This window comes from Botryllus schlosseri, chromosome 1 (genome assembly GCF_051294905.1).
Source record: "Botryllus schlosseri isolate E-star chromosome 1, Bs_hap1, whole genome shotgun sequence".
Lineage (NCBI taxonomy): Eukaryota > Metazoa > Chordata > Ascidiacea > Stolidobranchia > Styelidae > Botryllus > Botryllus schlosseri.
In genome coordinates, this window is record NC_137236.1 from 28,341,133 (window position 1) to 28,360,506 (window position 19,374).

The 19,374-nt window shown below is 40.3% G+C and overlaps 2 protein-coding genes across 2 annotated transcripts in view; one reads left to right on the plus strand and one right to left on the minus strand.

Annotated features, from left to right (window-relative positions):
* The window catches only part of LOC145434992 (uncharacterized), a 350,877-nt gene that overhangs the window by 258,607 nt on the left and 72,896 nt on the right, over nucleotides 1–19,374 (minus strand). The window lies entirely within an intron of this gene.
* On the plus strand, nucleotides 15,672–17,263 carry LOC145435156 (uncharacterized). Its single transcript, XM_080312463.1, has one exon. The coding sequence runs from the start codon at nucleotides 15,960–15,962 to the stop codon at nucleotides 16,584–16,586; it is 627 nt and encodes a 208-aa protein (XP_080168589.1). The 5' UTR covers nucleotides 15,672–15,959; the 3' UTR covers nucleotides 16,587–17,263.

Below are 19,374 nucleotides of genomic sequence, written 5' to 3' on the forward strand. Positions count from 1 at the left end.
GTGGTTCCCAACCTTATTCCACCCACGTACCACTTCGAGGTTTTATGCAGTGCTCGCGTACCACCTAGGCTTACCATACGTCCTCTTTGAAGAGGATTTGTCCTCTTTTTTGACTTTTTTGAAAGTGTCCTCGGAGGACGCCCTTTTGTCCTCTTTTTTGAGATTTTGTCCTCTTTTTTGAAAATTGAGGTCAGATTTAGAGGAAATTGCGAGTATTTTGAGCTCTGAGCGGAAGTGATGACCTTTTTTTTTTTTTTTAGTCAACCGATCACGAAGTGGGAAAAATTTACCGGTTTTTGAGAATTTTTCTCCGGTTTTGCATGTCTGAACTTTCTGAAAAAGTGTCATCTTTTTAGATTTCTAAAATATGGTAAGCCTAGAACCACATGCATAGGTTACACGCGCCGTAGGTTGTCAAAAATGTTTTCGCAATTTATGTTGTCATAATCACGTGTTTGATATATGTAGGGTGTAATAACTAGGGAGATGTTTTACCTAAAAACGGAGGAATTTGACTTTGACCAAGTTTTGACCTCACGTATGCAAATTAGGTGTTTTCGCACATAATCATGAAATTGTACTACTTATATTCATTTTTTGTTGGGACTATCTGTCCTTACGAAGTCGTCTGGCATGAAAAAGCGTTTTTGACTTAAAAAACAGACAAATTTCTACATGAAAAAACTTTATTTTAACGATATCTAGCCCTATGAATAATTCCAGTAGCTACATCACGTATTATGGTAGAGTTGATTAAAATGTGTTGTTGTACAACGAAAGATACTTTCCTACATTCTCGGATAGAAAGTGTCTGTCCTTACTGAGTAGCTGGCCAAGAATGTAGAAAGCGCGCTCAACAGCAGCAGTTGTTGGCTGAAGATGTGCGTACACTGCTGGCGACAAACCATGTTGCTTTATTCTGACAATATTTTCTGCGTCACAATTGTACATCATGCGCTTCTTGATATTAGAACCATGCAATGCGCAAGCAGTCTTGATGCAGTTGGGATGTTGCGGTACGTTGACCATAACACCATATCAATTGTCAACCTATTTGTTTCATTTGTCCGTGTATTATTCATGAGCAGACAATGGGCCGTCTACAACGGTAGGCCTATAAGTAGGCTACAAGATATAAAATATCAAATGATAAGTTCACCGACAGTGCAAAATCTACATCTACAACATTTTTTTAATTTTGTAAACAATTTTGACAACTTCCTTACCTAACGCTTCAATTTTGACAAAATTTTGACCCATTTCGACATGTAAAAACAAAATCGCCCTGGTAATAACAAATTCTGTTAAACTAGGCATTATCATAACCGATGGGATGCGTGGAATTGTTTTTTCACCAGTAGTCAAAAAACTTCAAAAAATTCAAAATCAACTCCGCCTGAACTAATAACTCCCTACGGTAGAACAAAAACAGAATCTACTCGCGTACCACCTAGAAGACCTCCGCGTACCACAGGTTGGGAACCACTGCATCAGAGTATTGAGCGCAGAAAATCACTGACAACAATTGTTACGTCTGAGCGTCGCAAACATTGTCGTTATAATCAGCAAACCACTGCCGCAATCAAGCTACTCATAACTAGGAATGGTAGGAACGTGAGGTTCACGTACGCGTGCTGTGTGTGAACCTCAGAAATTTAGAGGTTCAGGTTCGAAAACGAACCTTGGTAGGTTCTGCACTGTGAACGTTTTTCATATATTACAATTTCCACTTCATTATAACATCTTTGTATGAAATCTATTGCATTTCAACTGCGGTCCACTCTATGCATGGCGCAGGCAGCATAAAATATCAACACCAAACGAGCATCCACCTTGATAATCTCGAAACTTTTACTTGCTTTGTTACAAAAGTTTGCTCGAAATATCCAGCTTTCCGTTTGTGAATATTTAGTGACTCTCTGCTGTGAGATGGACCTGCGCTATCACACAACATCAAAAGCGAAACACACGACATGTAGCCAGCGAATGATGCTTATTCAATCAACCAATGAAATTGATATTGTTGTCTGATGTAAAAAATCTAGAAAGCGTGCTGGGTCAATCTTGACTTCATATGATTATTGTATCATAAACACCAAATCCATGCGATTGGGGTGCTTTATAACTTGTTAATGGGGTAATATCGGTAATAAGTAAAGAAACCCGTTTTGCACTCTGCTCAATATCAACATAGCAATACATTGTCCGGTCCGGCCTAGGCCGTTAAGGCGTAAGCTTATATTCCCTTGCGAGTCCTCGTCGAAATCGTTGGCAAAGCGACGGACGATATTGATTTTATTATAGCATTTGATTGCCCCGCAGTTGATACATTTGGCCACGTATAAAATATCAATACGTACTTCAGCATTGTGGCATTATGTGTCCGATTTGTTGCTTGGTATTGTGTACATTGATATAAGCTATCACATCACTGAAATGTAGGGTTTGAATTAGCAATATTACGTCACGTGACTTAATGAGGTTCACGTTCGCGTTCACACAGAACCTTTCAAATAGGTTCGCGTTCACACGAACCTGAACCTTTCAGAGGTTCACGCCTTCCCTACTCATAACCCATTTGTGTTCGACGCAATAGACGATTGTTGATTCGATACGCACTTTCCCGCCGATATTCCTATTATGATTCTGAATCTGACGACTTAGAGCACGGTCCACTTCCAGGCCTTTTTAAAACACCGCTTCAGCAGATGTGATGGCGAGGAGCCTAGATAAGCCTTTCACGTCTGTAATCTACATACACATACATGCACGACCTTAACTGTCTCACCCGAACCCCCAAGTGGTGCATCGAGCTCGAAGAGGGGACAAAATTATCTCATGAATCAACATAATTGATGGAGTACTTGTTTGGAGAATTATTGAACTTCCTTCAAATTTTCTTCGCGCCGTGCATGACTTTATATCGTTAGATGTATTGGTTTCAATAGGGATACCCATCCCCATAATATAGTAATACGCTTTGTCTGAGGCACCATATTGTCAGCAGCAGTAGGATTTTCAAGGTGAAAAAGTAACACATTCGGATACGATTCAACCTCACTTGCACCGCGAGTTTGATTTCAAGTCGGTAAATTAACACATTTATTGAATATTTTTATGATTCTAATGACACAACTAGAGTCAACCACTATTCCGGAAGTGGGAAAACATGTAGCGATCGCGTAAATAATCCGGAAACGGAGCTGAAAGTTGTTCAAGTCGAGTAATATTCCGTTACAAAAGTATTCGACTCCTAAAAAGATTAGAGGTAGGACAGAAAGTGACAATTTGTTGGTATTCAAGTCACCACTGTTTTTCGTTGCTTAATATAATTCTTATTATTATTATATCTCGTCGGTGAAAGCGGTTCTGCGACAAACTAATTACTAAAATATCACCTTACGAGCGATCGGTATATCTGTAACACCAAATCACGAGAGATCGCTATGTCTAAGGCGTTATCTTGTCAGCGATCGCGGGATTTGCAACCTATTTCACACCTATCGGAGTAAGCGTTATTTCGGAACGCACCTATACCTGAAAACGTTATCTCGTCACCGCACTCATCTAAATAAGGATACTAGTGTCACACTCACCGTAAATGTTAGGATTGACTCGAATCGGTCATATATCACAATCTGGAATATACACGCTGAGTGAGAACTAATCACGTGACTGCTTCCTACAGTTGATGAATATCCAACAAAACCATACCGGCGTTGCCTATACATAAATCACGAATCGCCACCCCACCCGTAAGAATCCTAAGGTCACTTCACCAGAGATCGCTGTATACCTGAACATCATCTCCACACACCACAACTAAAAGGGCACCCTCAACAACACACACCTTCTGTACGAGAGTCACTTCCGCGGAGATCCTTATACCTGAAAGTGTACCAACACACAATGCCTGGAAGGGTGCCATCACCGCTTTACCAACACGAGTTTCGTTGTAGGTCATCACCAACAGACATGGGGTGATTACTTCATGAATGTAATCGATTGCGATTACGATTACGATTACAGCAAAATCCGCAAATAGTCGATAACGATTACGATTACATTTGCAAATTAATCACAATTACTCACGATTACATTTATTCTGCTTCTTAGATCTAATGTTATAGAAAATATATTGGAAGACAATATAAGGATTGCGATGAAAAGGCAATGAGATATAACTTTCTATATATATACGAGGCGTCATTTGCTTGTTACGTCATAATGTACCTATTACCCAACTTTATAGGGGACGATTTATCGCACCCACCGGTTTGCATTCTTTCCACGTCCGTAACTGCCGCGCCACAAACTTCCCATTAGGCTGGGGAGCGAGTTCGAATGGGACTCAAAAGTATTTCGTAAATCAACATAATTTTCTATTTTCGAGAGATTTAATTAACTTGAAAATTTTATTCGAGCTTCACAATTTAATGTCTCTACTATAGAATGTTCATATTCTATAGTCTCTACTCTCTATACATATACAACTTGATTTTTAAATGCATACGTCCCCACCTAAGGAAGAAAAACAGGTCTAATACATTGGCATAGGCATTTCGGTGCCGGCCATTACCGCGCCACGACACACCAAAATACATAGCCTAAGCAGCTTCAGCCAACATGCGACTCCACGAATTGTGCTACGCCGAAACTTTGAGTAAGTGTTCATTGTCAATAGCCGCGACGGACGGGCGTGACGAATAGTCCTGTCCTTTCAATCTGAGACCCACAATTCAAATGCCACCCGGGCACCCACATGATGACAGGCATGACATAAAGACATGATGATTTGTGTGTGAGTAATAAAGTTTGTGTAAATAAAGTAATTACAACAACATGTCAGATATTATAATTGTGAATTACGTGCTCCTAGCTCTACCGGTAGATCTGAACATCGGGGACTGGGAGACGATTAAAAATGAATAGTAATATAATGCAATCACCGATATTAGGGACGAAATCAGTCATCAACCTGAAAATTGATAACCCTATGGCCTATGGGGGACCAATACCTACGATTGGAGTGGGGGATAAATAGCTGAGGTTTTGGTCCTGAATCCAGCTACAATCCACGCTAACGTGGTGTATAAGCGGATGGTATGGTGACAGCTCCGAATGTTCAGTAAGGAATTACGAGAAAACGATTGGCGCCCCTGCAGTCATATGAGAAAGAGTCATCCAACGGGAACATAAAATTTTGCCTTCCACTTAACAGATACTGCAAGCTGCCATTACGAGAAAAGGCAATGAACGGCTCGGTTATGATATATATCATCAGCTGTTAGTTTTTAATGCTTAATTGTGGAAATCGTAATGTTTCATTTGACGAGTTCAAAAATTCGCATCTTTGTCGGGTGTACGTACGCATACCGCTGCTCGCCAAGCAAGAACGGTCAAACTGCGTTTAACTAAGCATAACCAAACAACATTACATATGTTACTATATGAAATTAGGCAAAGCTGTGACTATTTTCCTGCTCCGATGAGTGGCGTCTGCAGGGCGGGCGTTCTTACAACCACACTACTAAGTACATGTACTTGTACAATTGTACATCGAATATAAATTTACTATGCGTCGAAGTGGATACTTGTTACACAATGACGAGCAAAGCTAATACTTCTGACGTAATAATGAGCAGTGGCGTTTGAAAATCAGACGCTGGTGCTATCAATAAACCTCCTATATTATCTCTTTCTTGTTCAAATGTTCAGTTTATATCATAGTCATATACAAATAAAAAGAAATCGTTCTTTCACAAAGAAATCGATTAGATATGTGAAGTATAGTCGATTACGATTATTAATCGCGATTGCCCCATGTCTGATCACCAACAGCCTACACCTGAAAAGGTATCATCACCAGAGATCCCATAAGAAGCCATATTAGTTCACCAGCGATTGGGGTGTAAAAAGGTAGGGTCACCAGCACGGGTTCTCGCGTTAGTTCACCAGGGGGCTCATAGGAACCATACACACCATGCACACCTCACGGCCGATCTACTGCACTACTTACGATGGATTTTTGGATGCGACCAAAATTTTTCCCAGATTTTTCTTTAATTTAAGACAACATCAAAATTAGGGAGCAGTTCTCCTTAAGTAGTGAGTAGTGCAAGGGCGGAAAAAACATGTGCCCAACAAAAAAGGAGGAAGTACTTCCCTGCTGACCACCTCTGTAGTTGAATATTAGATTTGCACCTACGGTAAAATGCTGTAGTCGATTGGTTTCTTATTAAGAATACGTCTGATCTCACAGAAATCAGAACTCATACTCGACAGAATCTGCTGGCTCAGTGATTTGATATACTGTGAGCGACTTTTCGCGCCCGAATTTATCGAAATACCAGATGGACTTCTCTACGTAACGCTTCACAATTTAAAGGAGCTTTCAAAGACAAATATTGAAACGGTCAGTTTCAGTGATTTGTATTGGCTGGATTCATGATCATAGGTAGAAGTGTTCACTGTCTCATAGATCCAGATGAACAAGATATTACTCAATTGCACAGAAGAGGAAAACATCGATTGGTTGTGGATCGACGATTTCGTCCAAAAATACCAGGTCAAATTCATCGGCATATGGAATTCTCGATATTAAAATTTATTTTCATCAAGGTTAAACGAATGGATATTGTAGTGAATGGTGAGAATTCCACAGAAGATGTCGATAATACTTCAAACAGTCAGCTCCCCATGTTTGGCGCTCGCGTCAACATTCATTGGATGTTCAGATTTTACAACTCAGGTGACGTTAACCGTGTGCTCGATGTTTGTCAGCAAAATAAGGTGATGTTATCCGTATTGGGTATCGCTTTTATGCTTATTCTTTGAAGTCCGTGTAACTCCACAGATGAAATCCGTCAGATGCGTGGTTGAATATGATCTATCACTAGACGACATTTTTCGTCTCGTCAAGACTTTGCAGAAACTGACGCTTATATACTTCCATGAAAGACATGAGTTGAGTGTAGAAGAATTAAGAACGCTCAAAAGGATTCCAGGATATCTTGATAGTCAGCTGGACGTTTTATGCGGTGAGTCATCCGTTCGTAGTCGCTGTTTTTCAATGGAATATATATACTGTTGTATTTTTAAAGAATGCGCAGACGTGTCAAATGTATTCAGTATTTCCACTGACGTCGAAATAGAAACAGACATGGAATGATTACTTCATGAATGTGATCGATTGCGATTACGATTACTACTGAATCGTGCGTTTACGATTAAGATTCCGATTCTGATTATAGCAAAATCCAGCAAGTAATCGATTGCGATTACGATTACATTGGAAAAGTAATCACGATTACTGACGATTGCATTTATTTTGCTTCTTATAACTAATCTTAGAGGATTTGTAGACTATATAAGGATTGCGATGAAGATGTGTAATGACTTAATAAGATAACAACTTTCTTTAGAGATAATGCGTCATTTGCTTGTTACGTCATAATGTACCCGATCCTCAACTTTATGGGGGATGATTTATCGCACCCACCTATTTGCATTATTGAAAGGTGCGTAACTGCCGCGCCCTAAACACCCAAATAGGGTGGGGAGCGAGTTCGAAGGGGACTCAAAAGTATTTTGTAAATCAACATAAATTATAGGGTACTTTCGAAAGATTTAATTAACTTTAAAATTTTCTTGGAGCTTCACGATTTGATACCTCTAGATAATTTGATTTTGAAATACATACCTCTCCCTCAAGGAAAAAGGCATGCCTAGTTTATAGGAATAGGCATTTCGGCGCCGGCATTACCGCACCACAACACACCAAAAGATATATGCAGTTTCGGCCATCATGCGACTCCACAAAGTGTGCTACCAATGGAAGACCTAGGCCGAAACTTTGGGTATGTGCCCATTGTCAATAGCCGTGCTGGATGGGCGTGACGAATAGTCGTGTGCTTCCAATCTTATCCCAACAATACAAATGCGACCGGGGTCACCCACGGAGGAATGAAGACGTGACAATTTGTGTGTAGGTCTCACGAAAGTTTTAGTCTGCTACATCTGCGTGACTACAATATCTTTTGACCATATAACAGACGGGAGGTCACGAATGAACAACATACAATAAAGTAATTATAACAGCATATCAGATGTTCTAATTGTGAATTATACGTGCCCTCAGCTCTACAGGTAAATTTAACCATCGGGGTTGAGAGAGGATTAACACGAATAGTAATAAAATGCAATTACCAATATTCGGACGAAATTTAGTTATCAACCGGACCATTGACCACCCTCTGGGCCCAAGACCAACGTTTGGAGTGGAGACGAAGTGATGTTTTGGTCCTGATTCTAGCTACAACCCAAGCTAACACTGTGTATAAGCGGATGGCTATGGCGGCAGTTCCAAATGTTGGGTAAAGAATTGCGAAATAGCGGTTGGCGGTTTGACGCCCGTTTCAAGTAGCCTCATATGAGAAAAAGATGGGGCGAACATAAAATTCTGCCCTCCACTTAATACAGATACTACAAGCAGCCGCTACGAGAAACGGCAAACAACGGCTCGGTTATGATATATATCAGCAGCTGTTGGTTTCTAATGCTTCATTGCGGAAATCGTAATGTTTCTTTCATTTGACTACAGTACAAAATATCAAATCTTTGTCCGGTGTACGTACGTAGGCTACATAGGTTTACTGCCCGCCAAGCAACAACTGTCAAACTGCGTTAAACCAAGCATAACCAAACATCAATACATATGATATTATTTACAGTTGAATAGTTCTATCTATATGAATATACCATTTAATTGCATATTGAAGTCATGTGCCTCCAAGAAGCCCTTCAAGGTACTATTTTAAACTAGGCAGAGTGAGGATTATTATCCTGCTGCGAGGTAGTGGCGTCTCGAGTGTATTCATAACCTGATATACAACATGACAGGTGTTCTTACAATCACACTGCAATGTACTGTACATGGAATATCCATTTCCCTTGTGTGGATAGTTCTTACGCAGTGACAAGCTAAGCTAACATTCCGACGTAATAATGAGCTGTGGCGTCTGAAAATCAAACGTTCCTGCTATCAATAAACCTGGCATAATATCTGTTTCTTGTTCACGAATGTTCAGTTTATGTCACAGTAGAAATAAATCGTTTTGTCACAAAGAAATCGATCAGATATGTGAAGTAGTCGATTACGATTACTTCGGAAATGTAATTGAAAATGCTGTAATCGCCCTAATAGATTACGATTACTAATCGCGATTACCCCATGTCTGAATAGAAGTAACGCCGTAAATTTTTATTCCAATACTAGTACAGGTAGCAATCACCAATGCATGCCAAAACTACGTGAAATGCCTGAAAGTACTGAAGCATATACTTTTTAAAATCAGCTTTGGTCGGGGTGTCGCATACTTTTAGTAGTAGCCTGAGTCGGAGATGTGCTCATCTTTAAATTCCAAGATACATCTTCGCGACAGCGCAAAATTGCTGATGACTCCACAACTTTATGAAAAGACATATTGTGCTGACATGTCCTGGGTTCAGCCCGGCGTCATGACAGTGGAATTTTTGTTGTTTTTCAGCTCGAGTACGTGATAGAGATGCCTGGTGGTTGCTGGACGCGAACTATTTCTGAGAATGCACATTATCTTCATCGTCCCTACACGTTGGAAAAAGATTTTCATTTTCAAATCGTGAAAGAACTCACTCAACATGTTGCTAAAACTTCTTCAACATCAATAAGAAGACTCAACAAACTTATTTCGATTTTGAATATGAATCATGTCATGGGTCAAATTATTATGCGTGATGAAATGTTATAATTGTGGCTATCTCACGTACGTTGAGCACTTGATTCATTTTCCAATATGAACAATATTAAAATTTCATTCATTTCTATATAGCCTATGCATAATAATGGCTGTTATCAATGATTTTGAAGAGTGACTTTGTAGCAATTGCATTCAAATTATTATTGCTGTGATATACTAATAGTAACGGTCTTCAACCCAAACTTTGCGTGAGAAAGTTTGTAGTACCAAATGCATGTTTTATCGTGTGCGATGTATTGTAGCCATAGTAGATTGAAATAGGCTTAGCAGATTAGACGATAGTTGATGTGTTTAATAATATCTGTTAACAGTGCATGATTTTAGTCGAAGTTTCTGTACCAAAGTAAGATTAAAAGCTCATGAAATATGTCATTGTAATGTAGCGCACAGCCTGGAATATCGCTGCATAACTTTAGACCACGGGTTCTCAGCCCTTACTTAGCCGTTCCCCATTTTCCAGTTTGAAAATGTGCACAGACTCACCACTTATCTAAGAGTCATAATGCTGTTCAATGCGTGGTAATCGACAGCACCGAAATCCCTATTTGTCTAAGATATGCGCATTTTTCTCTTAATTCACTGATGATCTTTAAATCTAGACCTCTGGGGACACGAAATCGCGCGAAGTGCGACGAAAATATTCGAGTTGAATAAATATCCTCCCAACGAACGACCAACGAAATAATTGTGGGCCCCTTCGAGTTCCTGCAATCGAGGATTTGGGTGCGGTAGTTATGACCCTAGCAAATCATAGGCTAAAACTCCTGCGTATATTATGATCATCCACTGTATGATTGGGGTTTTAGTTCCACTATTGTGGGGAATAACATAATCATCTGCGTCAGATTCAAACAATTCATTAATGAATAGGTAGGCTACTAGTTCTACGGAGAAATGGAGAAATAATTTTTTTTATATGCGCGCTGTATACAATACAGCACGATATAGATTTTATGTTCCTGGGAGTAGAAGTATAGCTAACCAAAGTATAACAGGTTTAGCTGGCTGACTACCTAACCTGGAATCCTGTATCCCGGTGAGATCTTCTTAAGTCGCAGATATTACACAAGTCATACGAATATATTTCAGACGTTGATAACAGTAGGTTTAGCAAAAGAGTCGTCTCGAGTCAGCTAAACATGCACTTATATAGACTCATGTTCATTGCAATAGGAAGTCATTTTCGTGCCCAAATATGGCCTGAAATACACAACGTTGTATATTATCATATATTCCCGCAATCAGGTGCATCACATCTGTATCCGCTTTATCACAGCTGTATTACAGCTGTATCAGCGATATGAGTTGCCACAGCTTAGCAGCAGTTGCTTTTGATCGAATGAAAGCCAGATCGAATGAGATCTGCTTGCGCTTGCGGTTAGTAGGTTTGGAGGTTGTCTATTGTCATATAATCCCGCAGTACCAAATCAACTGAAGTTGCGATGTCATGATATTCGATCCTATGATACAATCAATTCATGTGACTCTTAAATTATGTTCAATGATTTCCAGGCCGGACATTTCAAACCGACTCCGATATTTAATGCCCTCTGCTAACTCATCAATCCACTACAATTCGCTGCGGTTGTGCAATATACCTTCACCAGAAGTTGCTAATAATTTTTAATTATGGCTATTTTTGTCTTACAATAATACGACCGGCCGAAGTACAGAGAATCTATTCATCAATAACACTTTATTCCGAGTTTATTACACACCTCTTTCAATGGCATACGACATATGACCCTGCCGGAATACTCGGTTACTTCAGCAGTACCTTCCAGTAATTATATACTCGAAATTATTTTAGTTGCTGTTGGCCGTAGGTTGTCATATCCAGTGCAAAAATCCTCCGTTTGTGCCCCCGTTTGAGACTTGTACATGCTGACTCCATACGTGCCACTACTGCTTTTCGAGACTTCGAGTCCCTCCGACAACTTTGGTCTCTGAGGCAAAATCCCTCCGACTCCGAAGAGCTCAATCCCAGACTCCGAGATAGCCCGAAGAATCTTGTCAAGTCTCCGAAACATCCATATCGGTAGAGGTAGTTATGCAAAAACTTTGTCGAAGAATCCCAATGTACAGCACCGCTGAGAATAGTTCTGCACTATAATATCACTAGTATCTCTGAAACTAAAAAATGAATCGAAAATTGTACTGGCACGCATAGGAAGGAACTAGCAAGGGTAACACGGAGAGAGAGCACTGTTAACTTGAATCAGTGTAGATCAGTGGTTCCCAACCTTTTTCGACTCATCGCCCCCCAAATATTGGGAACAGAAAAATGGGCATACAGACTGATCTCACCGGCGAGTTGACTAAGAAAAAAGGTCAACTTTACGGCTCGACCTCGAAATTACACTTTTCCAGCTAAATTTTGGTGAGTTGACTATTAAAAAAAGGTGATTTCTCCGACTTGATTCCAAAAGGACCGTAACAGCACTTCGTCAGCCCCCCCCCAATACGTTGGTCTTGAGCCCCCTCTCCAAAGGGCGATAAGCAAACTTATGCACCCCGCAGACCCAACTCCCCCGATACCTCTTTACCGCTACTTCTCAGCACAAATTCTTGGACTCTTTAGTTAGTCGCCTTAATTCGCGCCAAGCGCGAAAATTTCTATCATTCATGCTTGAATCGGTCAATATGATCGGGAATTGCATATATATTGCTGTCAATTTTTTATCCCCTCTCTGCTCATGGATTCAGATTTACCGGTAAAGCTGAGTGGTGTCTTGGAAAATGTAGGGCCCGTAAATAATAATTGAACATATTCGGGCGGACCCGTGGGTATAATGACTTCGTTACGTAATGACATTTCGTGGCCCGTCTGCTATGACAAAAGATATTCAAATCGCCCATACGTACTAGACTAAAAGCTGCACACGATTTCAAATTAGTATTTCTGCACTGGCAATTAATTTTTCTCTGCGAGATGGCATTATCTTTGTGAGGATTCTGATAGCCAGGACAGAAACATTGGGCGCCAGATGTTTAGATATGATATATAGTAGGGTTACCATACGTCCTCCTTTAGAAGGATTTGTCCTCCTTTTTCGGGTTTTTGAAAATGTCCTCCGAGGACCCCTAAATGTCCTCCTTTTTGAGATTTGGTCCTTGTTTTGAGGAATTTTGGTCAAGCCCATAGCAAAATTCGACTGAGATTCTCGCAATTTAGCACTGAAGTGACGCTCCGACGGGTATTTCGGGTGCGGAGTGGAAAAGTGACCTTTGTTTTTCTTAGTCAACAACATGATAAAGTGAAAGAGAAATCAGTATTTTGGGCGCTGAACGGGTTAGTTGATCATTTTTTTAGTCAACCAACTGCGAAGTGACAAATTTTTTTCAACTTTTCAGGATTTTCCACCGGTATTCTAAGTTTAAAAATATGGTAACCCTGATATATAGACCACATCAGTAACATTATTGTCACTATGTCGGCACATTTAGATCTTCAATACGTGGTTTGAATTTTGAGAGAGGACAGTGTAATTCTCTTCCAACTCTCAGCCTATTCCTGGCTTCAGTATTTCGTGGCAGCTAGTTTAGAGAATACATCTTTGCCACGGTACATCGAATCAAGCTTAATTATAAGAATCCGGAACGCCTGTGTGGAGTCACGAGGGTAGAGATGATCGTACTCTGCCAAGCTGAGCTGCCTAACAAAGTGACCCTAATGTTATTCGTACGCTAGCTCAATCAGTAATCGTGAAGGCAAATTAGCATGTTATGTGATCACATAACTTCCGTATGCCAAATATAATTTTGGAAGCTCGATGAGCGGGTTGATGGTCTTATATAGCCCTCAGACAGAACAAAAGTTGCCGATCATCAATGAGCACTATTATCACGAATCAAACTTTCTTCTGATCTTCTCTACGATTTTAAGTGACAGACACATTCGTTGCCAGGTTTGCTGGATGGAAAATGCTGAAGATGTTACGTTGGTAGGGGAAACGGTTTTGTATTGTTCTATCGACTGTATAGCAGGGCTGGCCAACCTTTTCAGCCAAAGGGCCACATTCGATTGACGAACTTTTGCGCGGGTCACCATCCGCGCGAAGCGCGAAAATTTTTAATGGTTCATAGGTCAATAATATTGTCACTTGACTATGTTGCGGACCTGCTGTATATCGTTGATATAAGTTTGCGAGGGCTGGGCTATTCGGCGCATGGACATATCGATATCGAAAGCTGCGACCAACATGCGTTAATCATTTCGTGCCTAGGTTTCATAGTCGACGATCTTACTGCGAGCGCAAACGCAAGGTCGCATATGTTGAACGACACTTTGTCTCGTAATCGCGAATATAGTTAGACTCAATCTGATACATTGGGTGTTCTTCAATTTTCACAAAAGGGCAACAATTTTAAAAACAAGAAATCGAGTGACAACATATTGCGCTAAGCTTGTAGAAATTTTTTACCTTTGATAAATCGATCGCAAATTATTCTGCTGTATTGTAGTGTATGAAGATATAGGCTACCAATATGTGAATGGTTGATGGATCTGTCAATGAGTCGAAACTGATATTTTATTCATCACATCTCAAGTGTTGCGCCCAGATTAATAAAATTTTTGGTTGGCCTTGCAAGTTCACAATCTGTGCGATCCATTTTTGATGATATTAGAAATTTCGGAAATTACCTCGTGGGCCACTCTAAACCATCTCGCGGGCCACGGGTTGGCCGGCCCTGCTGTATAGTGTATATGTCAGCACGCGAATGAGAGAGAGGCTACACCGCGAACGGTGTGATACACAAGTAAAACCTGCGCTATGGCTTTATTCCAATAGATCATGCAAGACGTGATTTCGAAGAATCATACACCAGTACGGATTTGGATATGGCGGCACATGACATGTTTACAGGGTTTAACTTCCTAAGACAGTGTAATCCTGAATTCTCATATCCTTTCCATTAGGTACAACGTCGCCATATAGTCAACAACACATCAAGCTGTTGGCTATATATGAAATTTATCAGGCGTTGACAGGTCTAAAGTGTAATAGTGTAGTGAGTGTTTCGATAATATGACCATGATGCACAGGACAGTATAGTAGTTATATTGTCACTACTGAAGCTGATGCGGTATCATCCATGTCGAGTTGAAATTTTAAAGTCGAGGTCGGGAAGTTGACTTCCACACGGTATGATCCATACTGATGGTGGAGTCTAGAGTCATTTTGGTCAAGAACTTTAAAATCACAATAACGATATGCATATAATTAGCAAAATGCGCTCATATTAATCACAGATATGTATCAGCTCGCCACATATATAGGCTACATCGACTATAGTCGATTGAATGGAAAAAAATATTACGGCGAAGTCGATGGTGTTACTGGTTATGACCGTGAATTGAAATAGTTAGCGAAACAATTGCTCTCTGTGGTGTAACTCCTGTGTGATAGTCATGTTCCAACTTCGTGTAATTTGTTACGTTTCAACTTTGACTGCCTTGCTTTTCGGACGAACGATATTTATTACTCATGCGCCAACTGATTATTTTCTAAAATTTAGCATCGGCCAAACTCTATTCTTTCTACTATTATTGCTTGTGATCGCGAAATATGTCTGCGAGTACGTTTACATTTTCAAAAATCCAACAGGGCTTCGGTTTGCTTCGACTATAGTTGCCTAATTACGTGCTCAAGTATATAGACTATCTTCAGTTTCACGTGAACTGTTTTAAAAGAATAATCATTATGTTTTGACTTGTAAAGGCTTTCAGGTAGGAAATTGGATTGAAGTATATCCGCAGCATCGTGACGATGGGAACTAGGTAACAAAACAATTATGCGATACAGACTTGGAATGATCGCAAAAATTATTTCATTTACTTCTCATATCTCTATTTGCTACTTCTATTATAGATAGTTTTCACATGCTCCAAAAATCACTACTTGTACTTGCAATGCAAATTGACGGTATTGCAGTTCTACAGTAGTGTACTAGCAATAAATACTTTGACTATACCTCTGGCTGTGTTAAATCGAATAATCATCTTCTGTGATTCGAAAAACTGTTTTTTTATGCTGTAATCTTTTAAAAATGTTAGCACACGACAATAAACCAAACACTCTTGATATTTATTGAACGGCTGATACATCGCATTGTATGCACTTACCAGCTTAAGTCACATACGTTTTCGTCTAGTAAGAAATGGCGCCTTTCCAGCGTCGTAACGGCTCCAATGATAATATTTGCGAGGTGTGCGGAAAAAGCTTTATCCTCAAATGTAATCTGACAAGACACATGAAAATTCATGCTGCGTCGAAGGATTTCGAGTGCGACATATGCGGTAAAAGCTTTTTGCAAAGGCATTACCTTAGCACTCATCTTTCGAGCCACGCAGGAAATAAGGATTATAATTGCGACATATGCCAGAGATCATTCAACACAAACTGCAACTTGAGAAATCACGTGAAAATCCACGCTGGGGTAAAAGATTTTGAGTGCGAATTCTGCGGCAAAGCATTTCGCACAAAGTCGAACCTTAAAGGACACATCAAGATGACTCACTCGAAAACCAGAGAATATGTGTGCGATATATGCGAGAAAACATTTGTACAAGAGTCTCACCTAAAGTGTCACTATTCCGTCCACATGCAAAGGGAATACCATTGTGAAGTATGTGGGAAAATATTCAATAACATATCCAACTCGAGAAGACACAGCAAGATTCACTCGGGAGTAAAAGAGCATGAGTGCGCAATATGCGAAAGAGCATTTAGTGAAAAGAGTTCTCTTCTGCGTCACTTACGAATCCACGGAAGCGACGGGAAGTAAGGATGCGAGAATCCGTGGAACAATTCGGAGGCGGGTTGTCGTGGATGAAGTAAAAATCATCATCGCTACCATTAAAATCGTCCGCTACGTCCGTGGAAACGTTTTGATAAGTAGAAGGGATAATCTATGGCATCTTGGTAACAATGAATTGGTCTGGTGGGGTATTGACATCGGCTGCAGCAACGATTAAATATGAGACCAATAAACATTAATATAGCGTAGGGTAGGGCGATTTATGAGTAAGTAGACGTTTCGTGCAACCGTTTTAAACTAGTCTAGGAGACCCGGACAATGGAATTGGTCTCATTTAGACAATACCGAAGTCGAAATCTCGGTGGAATGTAACATCCCTGTTTGCGACGGAAGATCGATTTTCTTATCAAATATACATTGACGATTACATGATATCTTAAAGAACAAGGGTACTTTACGCATAGGTCTTGCTAATAGTCCTTGAGCGTCTGCTTTAAGGATTATCGACGTGCTCTTCATCACATGGTGCTTCATACTGTAGCGTACTGCTCGCCTGAATCGGCTTATTGCTTGATTTGATTGCCTGTACTCTTTGTTGTGTTACCGCTTGCAGTTTGCGGACCGTTTTCATCAGCCCACTGTCATGATTCGTGCTGCAAGCATCGCAGCGGTTTTTCAATTGTTTTAATATAACTGATACGCAACTGTCTTAGCTTGATCAATGCGGAACAGGGGACCGAAGAAAACGAGCCGTCGAACATCTCGCTATGCTACTTGTAGGCAGTTCTTACTCTTTGTTATCCAAGCTATACTTCAGAACAAATCCGCGAGCGGCATACCGCTCATTACCTCGTTTCCTGCGGCTCTGCATTCAAACGGTGTTTTTGTTCAGCGTGGAAGCTTTTTAACTCTAAGCAGCGATTAAACTATAGGACACTATGATTAAACATTGTCTCTTCACTACCAATATCATATAGACCCTGATAACTATTGGAATAGCTAACCTTTCAGTCGCAACTACAATGTAAGCCGCAGCGTGCATATAGAGCAGTATTTATTCAGTATCAACTGCTCACATTTTGTGTAGCATGCGAACGACGAACATACTTGTGTGCGACCTGCTGCTCTCTGGTCGGAAATTGATCTGACAATAGTGAACTGATGAGAAACTGACCGCTGTGTTAGAGATTAGGCGATTGATATTACTGCTCCGGGTTGTAATGGCTCGAGTCATGACCTGACTCGAACAAAGGCTGGTTGTTCGACTGCTAATTTCAAGCCGTCCCAGTGCTAGTCGTATTAGTAACGAGGGTTGATAATTATACTAATGAAATAGGCATAGGTGTATGGGAGCAAAAACTTTTAGGGATGCGAAAATATTTTTTTCGCCCAAATAGACAATGAATCACAAAAGCAGTTATAATGCATTTGTTTGTTTCGATGTCGCACTGGGAACAACTTTTCACATATTCAGGATATTCAGGGCTGAAATACACTGAAAGCAAATGACTGATACACACACACACACTGATACAGAGTCCAAGATTACTCTAGGCTTCCCAATTTCTGGGTAGTGTTGGCAATTCAAAAAAAGTATTTGTTTCTGCCATGGCGAATACCAAACACATCTATGATATCCTCAATATCAATATTATTTGTCATGTCTCTTTCAAGGTATAATACCGCCATGTTAGTAAGACGTGGCTGCCCCATAGTGGATCTCAGATCGGTCTTGAGCCTTCTCAACCCTGAAAAAGACCTTTCAGCAGTGCAAGATGTCGCAGGAATAGTGGCAAAAATCTGTGCGGCCCTCGAGAAATAGGGAAGGGTTTTTCCAATGCCAGTAGACACAAGAAGTTCCGTACATTCTCCAGCACTTTTGATCATACCTTGCGGATTTAAGTTTTGGAACAGAATACACTCAGATTCCAACAATTCCTGATCTATGGAATAAAAGGCTGATATTTTTTTGTAGTCATCCATAGTTCCTTTCCCTTGTACCATTTCTGCTAGCGACAGAAGAACTTTCGACGTGTTGTTGGCAAACCGTTCAGATAGCTCAGCAGAGATTCTATCAATCGCGTCGAAGTACACTTCATAGCACATCCTTTCCTCATCAGAAAACCCCCTAGTTGCGTCCCTCTCACCATCCTCACCAACCAGTGCTTGGAACCTTTTAGATGGCCACTGCTGTCTCTGGTGTACAGTCACCTCGATGTCAACATCCTGGCGTTTCAGATGTTCAACAGATTTACAGATTCCATGAAATGCCGTTTTAGTCCTTGCATTACGCAAGCATGAAATGGTTGCTGTTGCCAGTTGTTGTGAAATTCCTACATCAATTTCTGTCCCTTGAAGATGGGTGGAAAGGCTGTCAGTAAATTTGAAAATCCAATTCAAAATTTTAAGTCCCAAAAGGAATTGGAAATTGCAGACAGCCTTGAGTAGACCAGCAGCATCAACACATGTTTTCGAATCTTTTTCATTTGAGCAAGCTTTTAGTGCCAATATTATTCGGCAGGTTTGAATGTCTATAGACTTCACCGCTTTATAACGACATACCCAGCGTGTCACACAAATTCCTTTCAGTTTGACATATTTGCCAAATTTCTCTTCATCAGAAAAACTACGTAGAATAGTTTCCCTTTTTGGTGTGTGAAAAAAAATTATGCAACGACTGTATCAAACCAAGGGCATTTCTCAAAATGGCATTTGCTTCCAGAGTATCCTGAAGGGCCAAGTTCAAACGATGAGCATGACAATGTACATATACTGCCTGTGGTACAATTTTCTGTATTCTGGTTGCCATACCTTT

Bases quoted from the DNA above. Each gene is read 5' to 3' on its own strand.
- LOC145435156 (XM_080312463.1), top strand. From the start codon at position 15,960: ATGGCGCCTTTCCAGCGTCGTAACGGCTCCAATGATAATATTTGCGAG.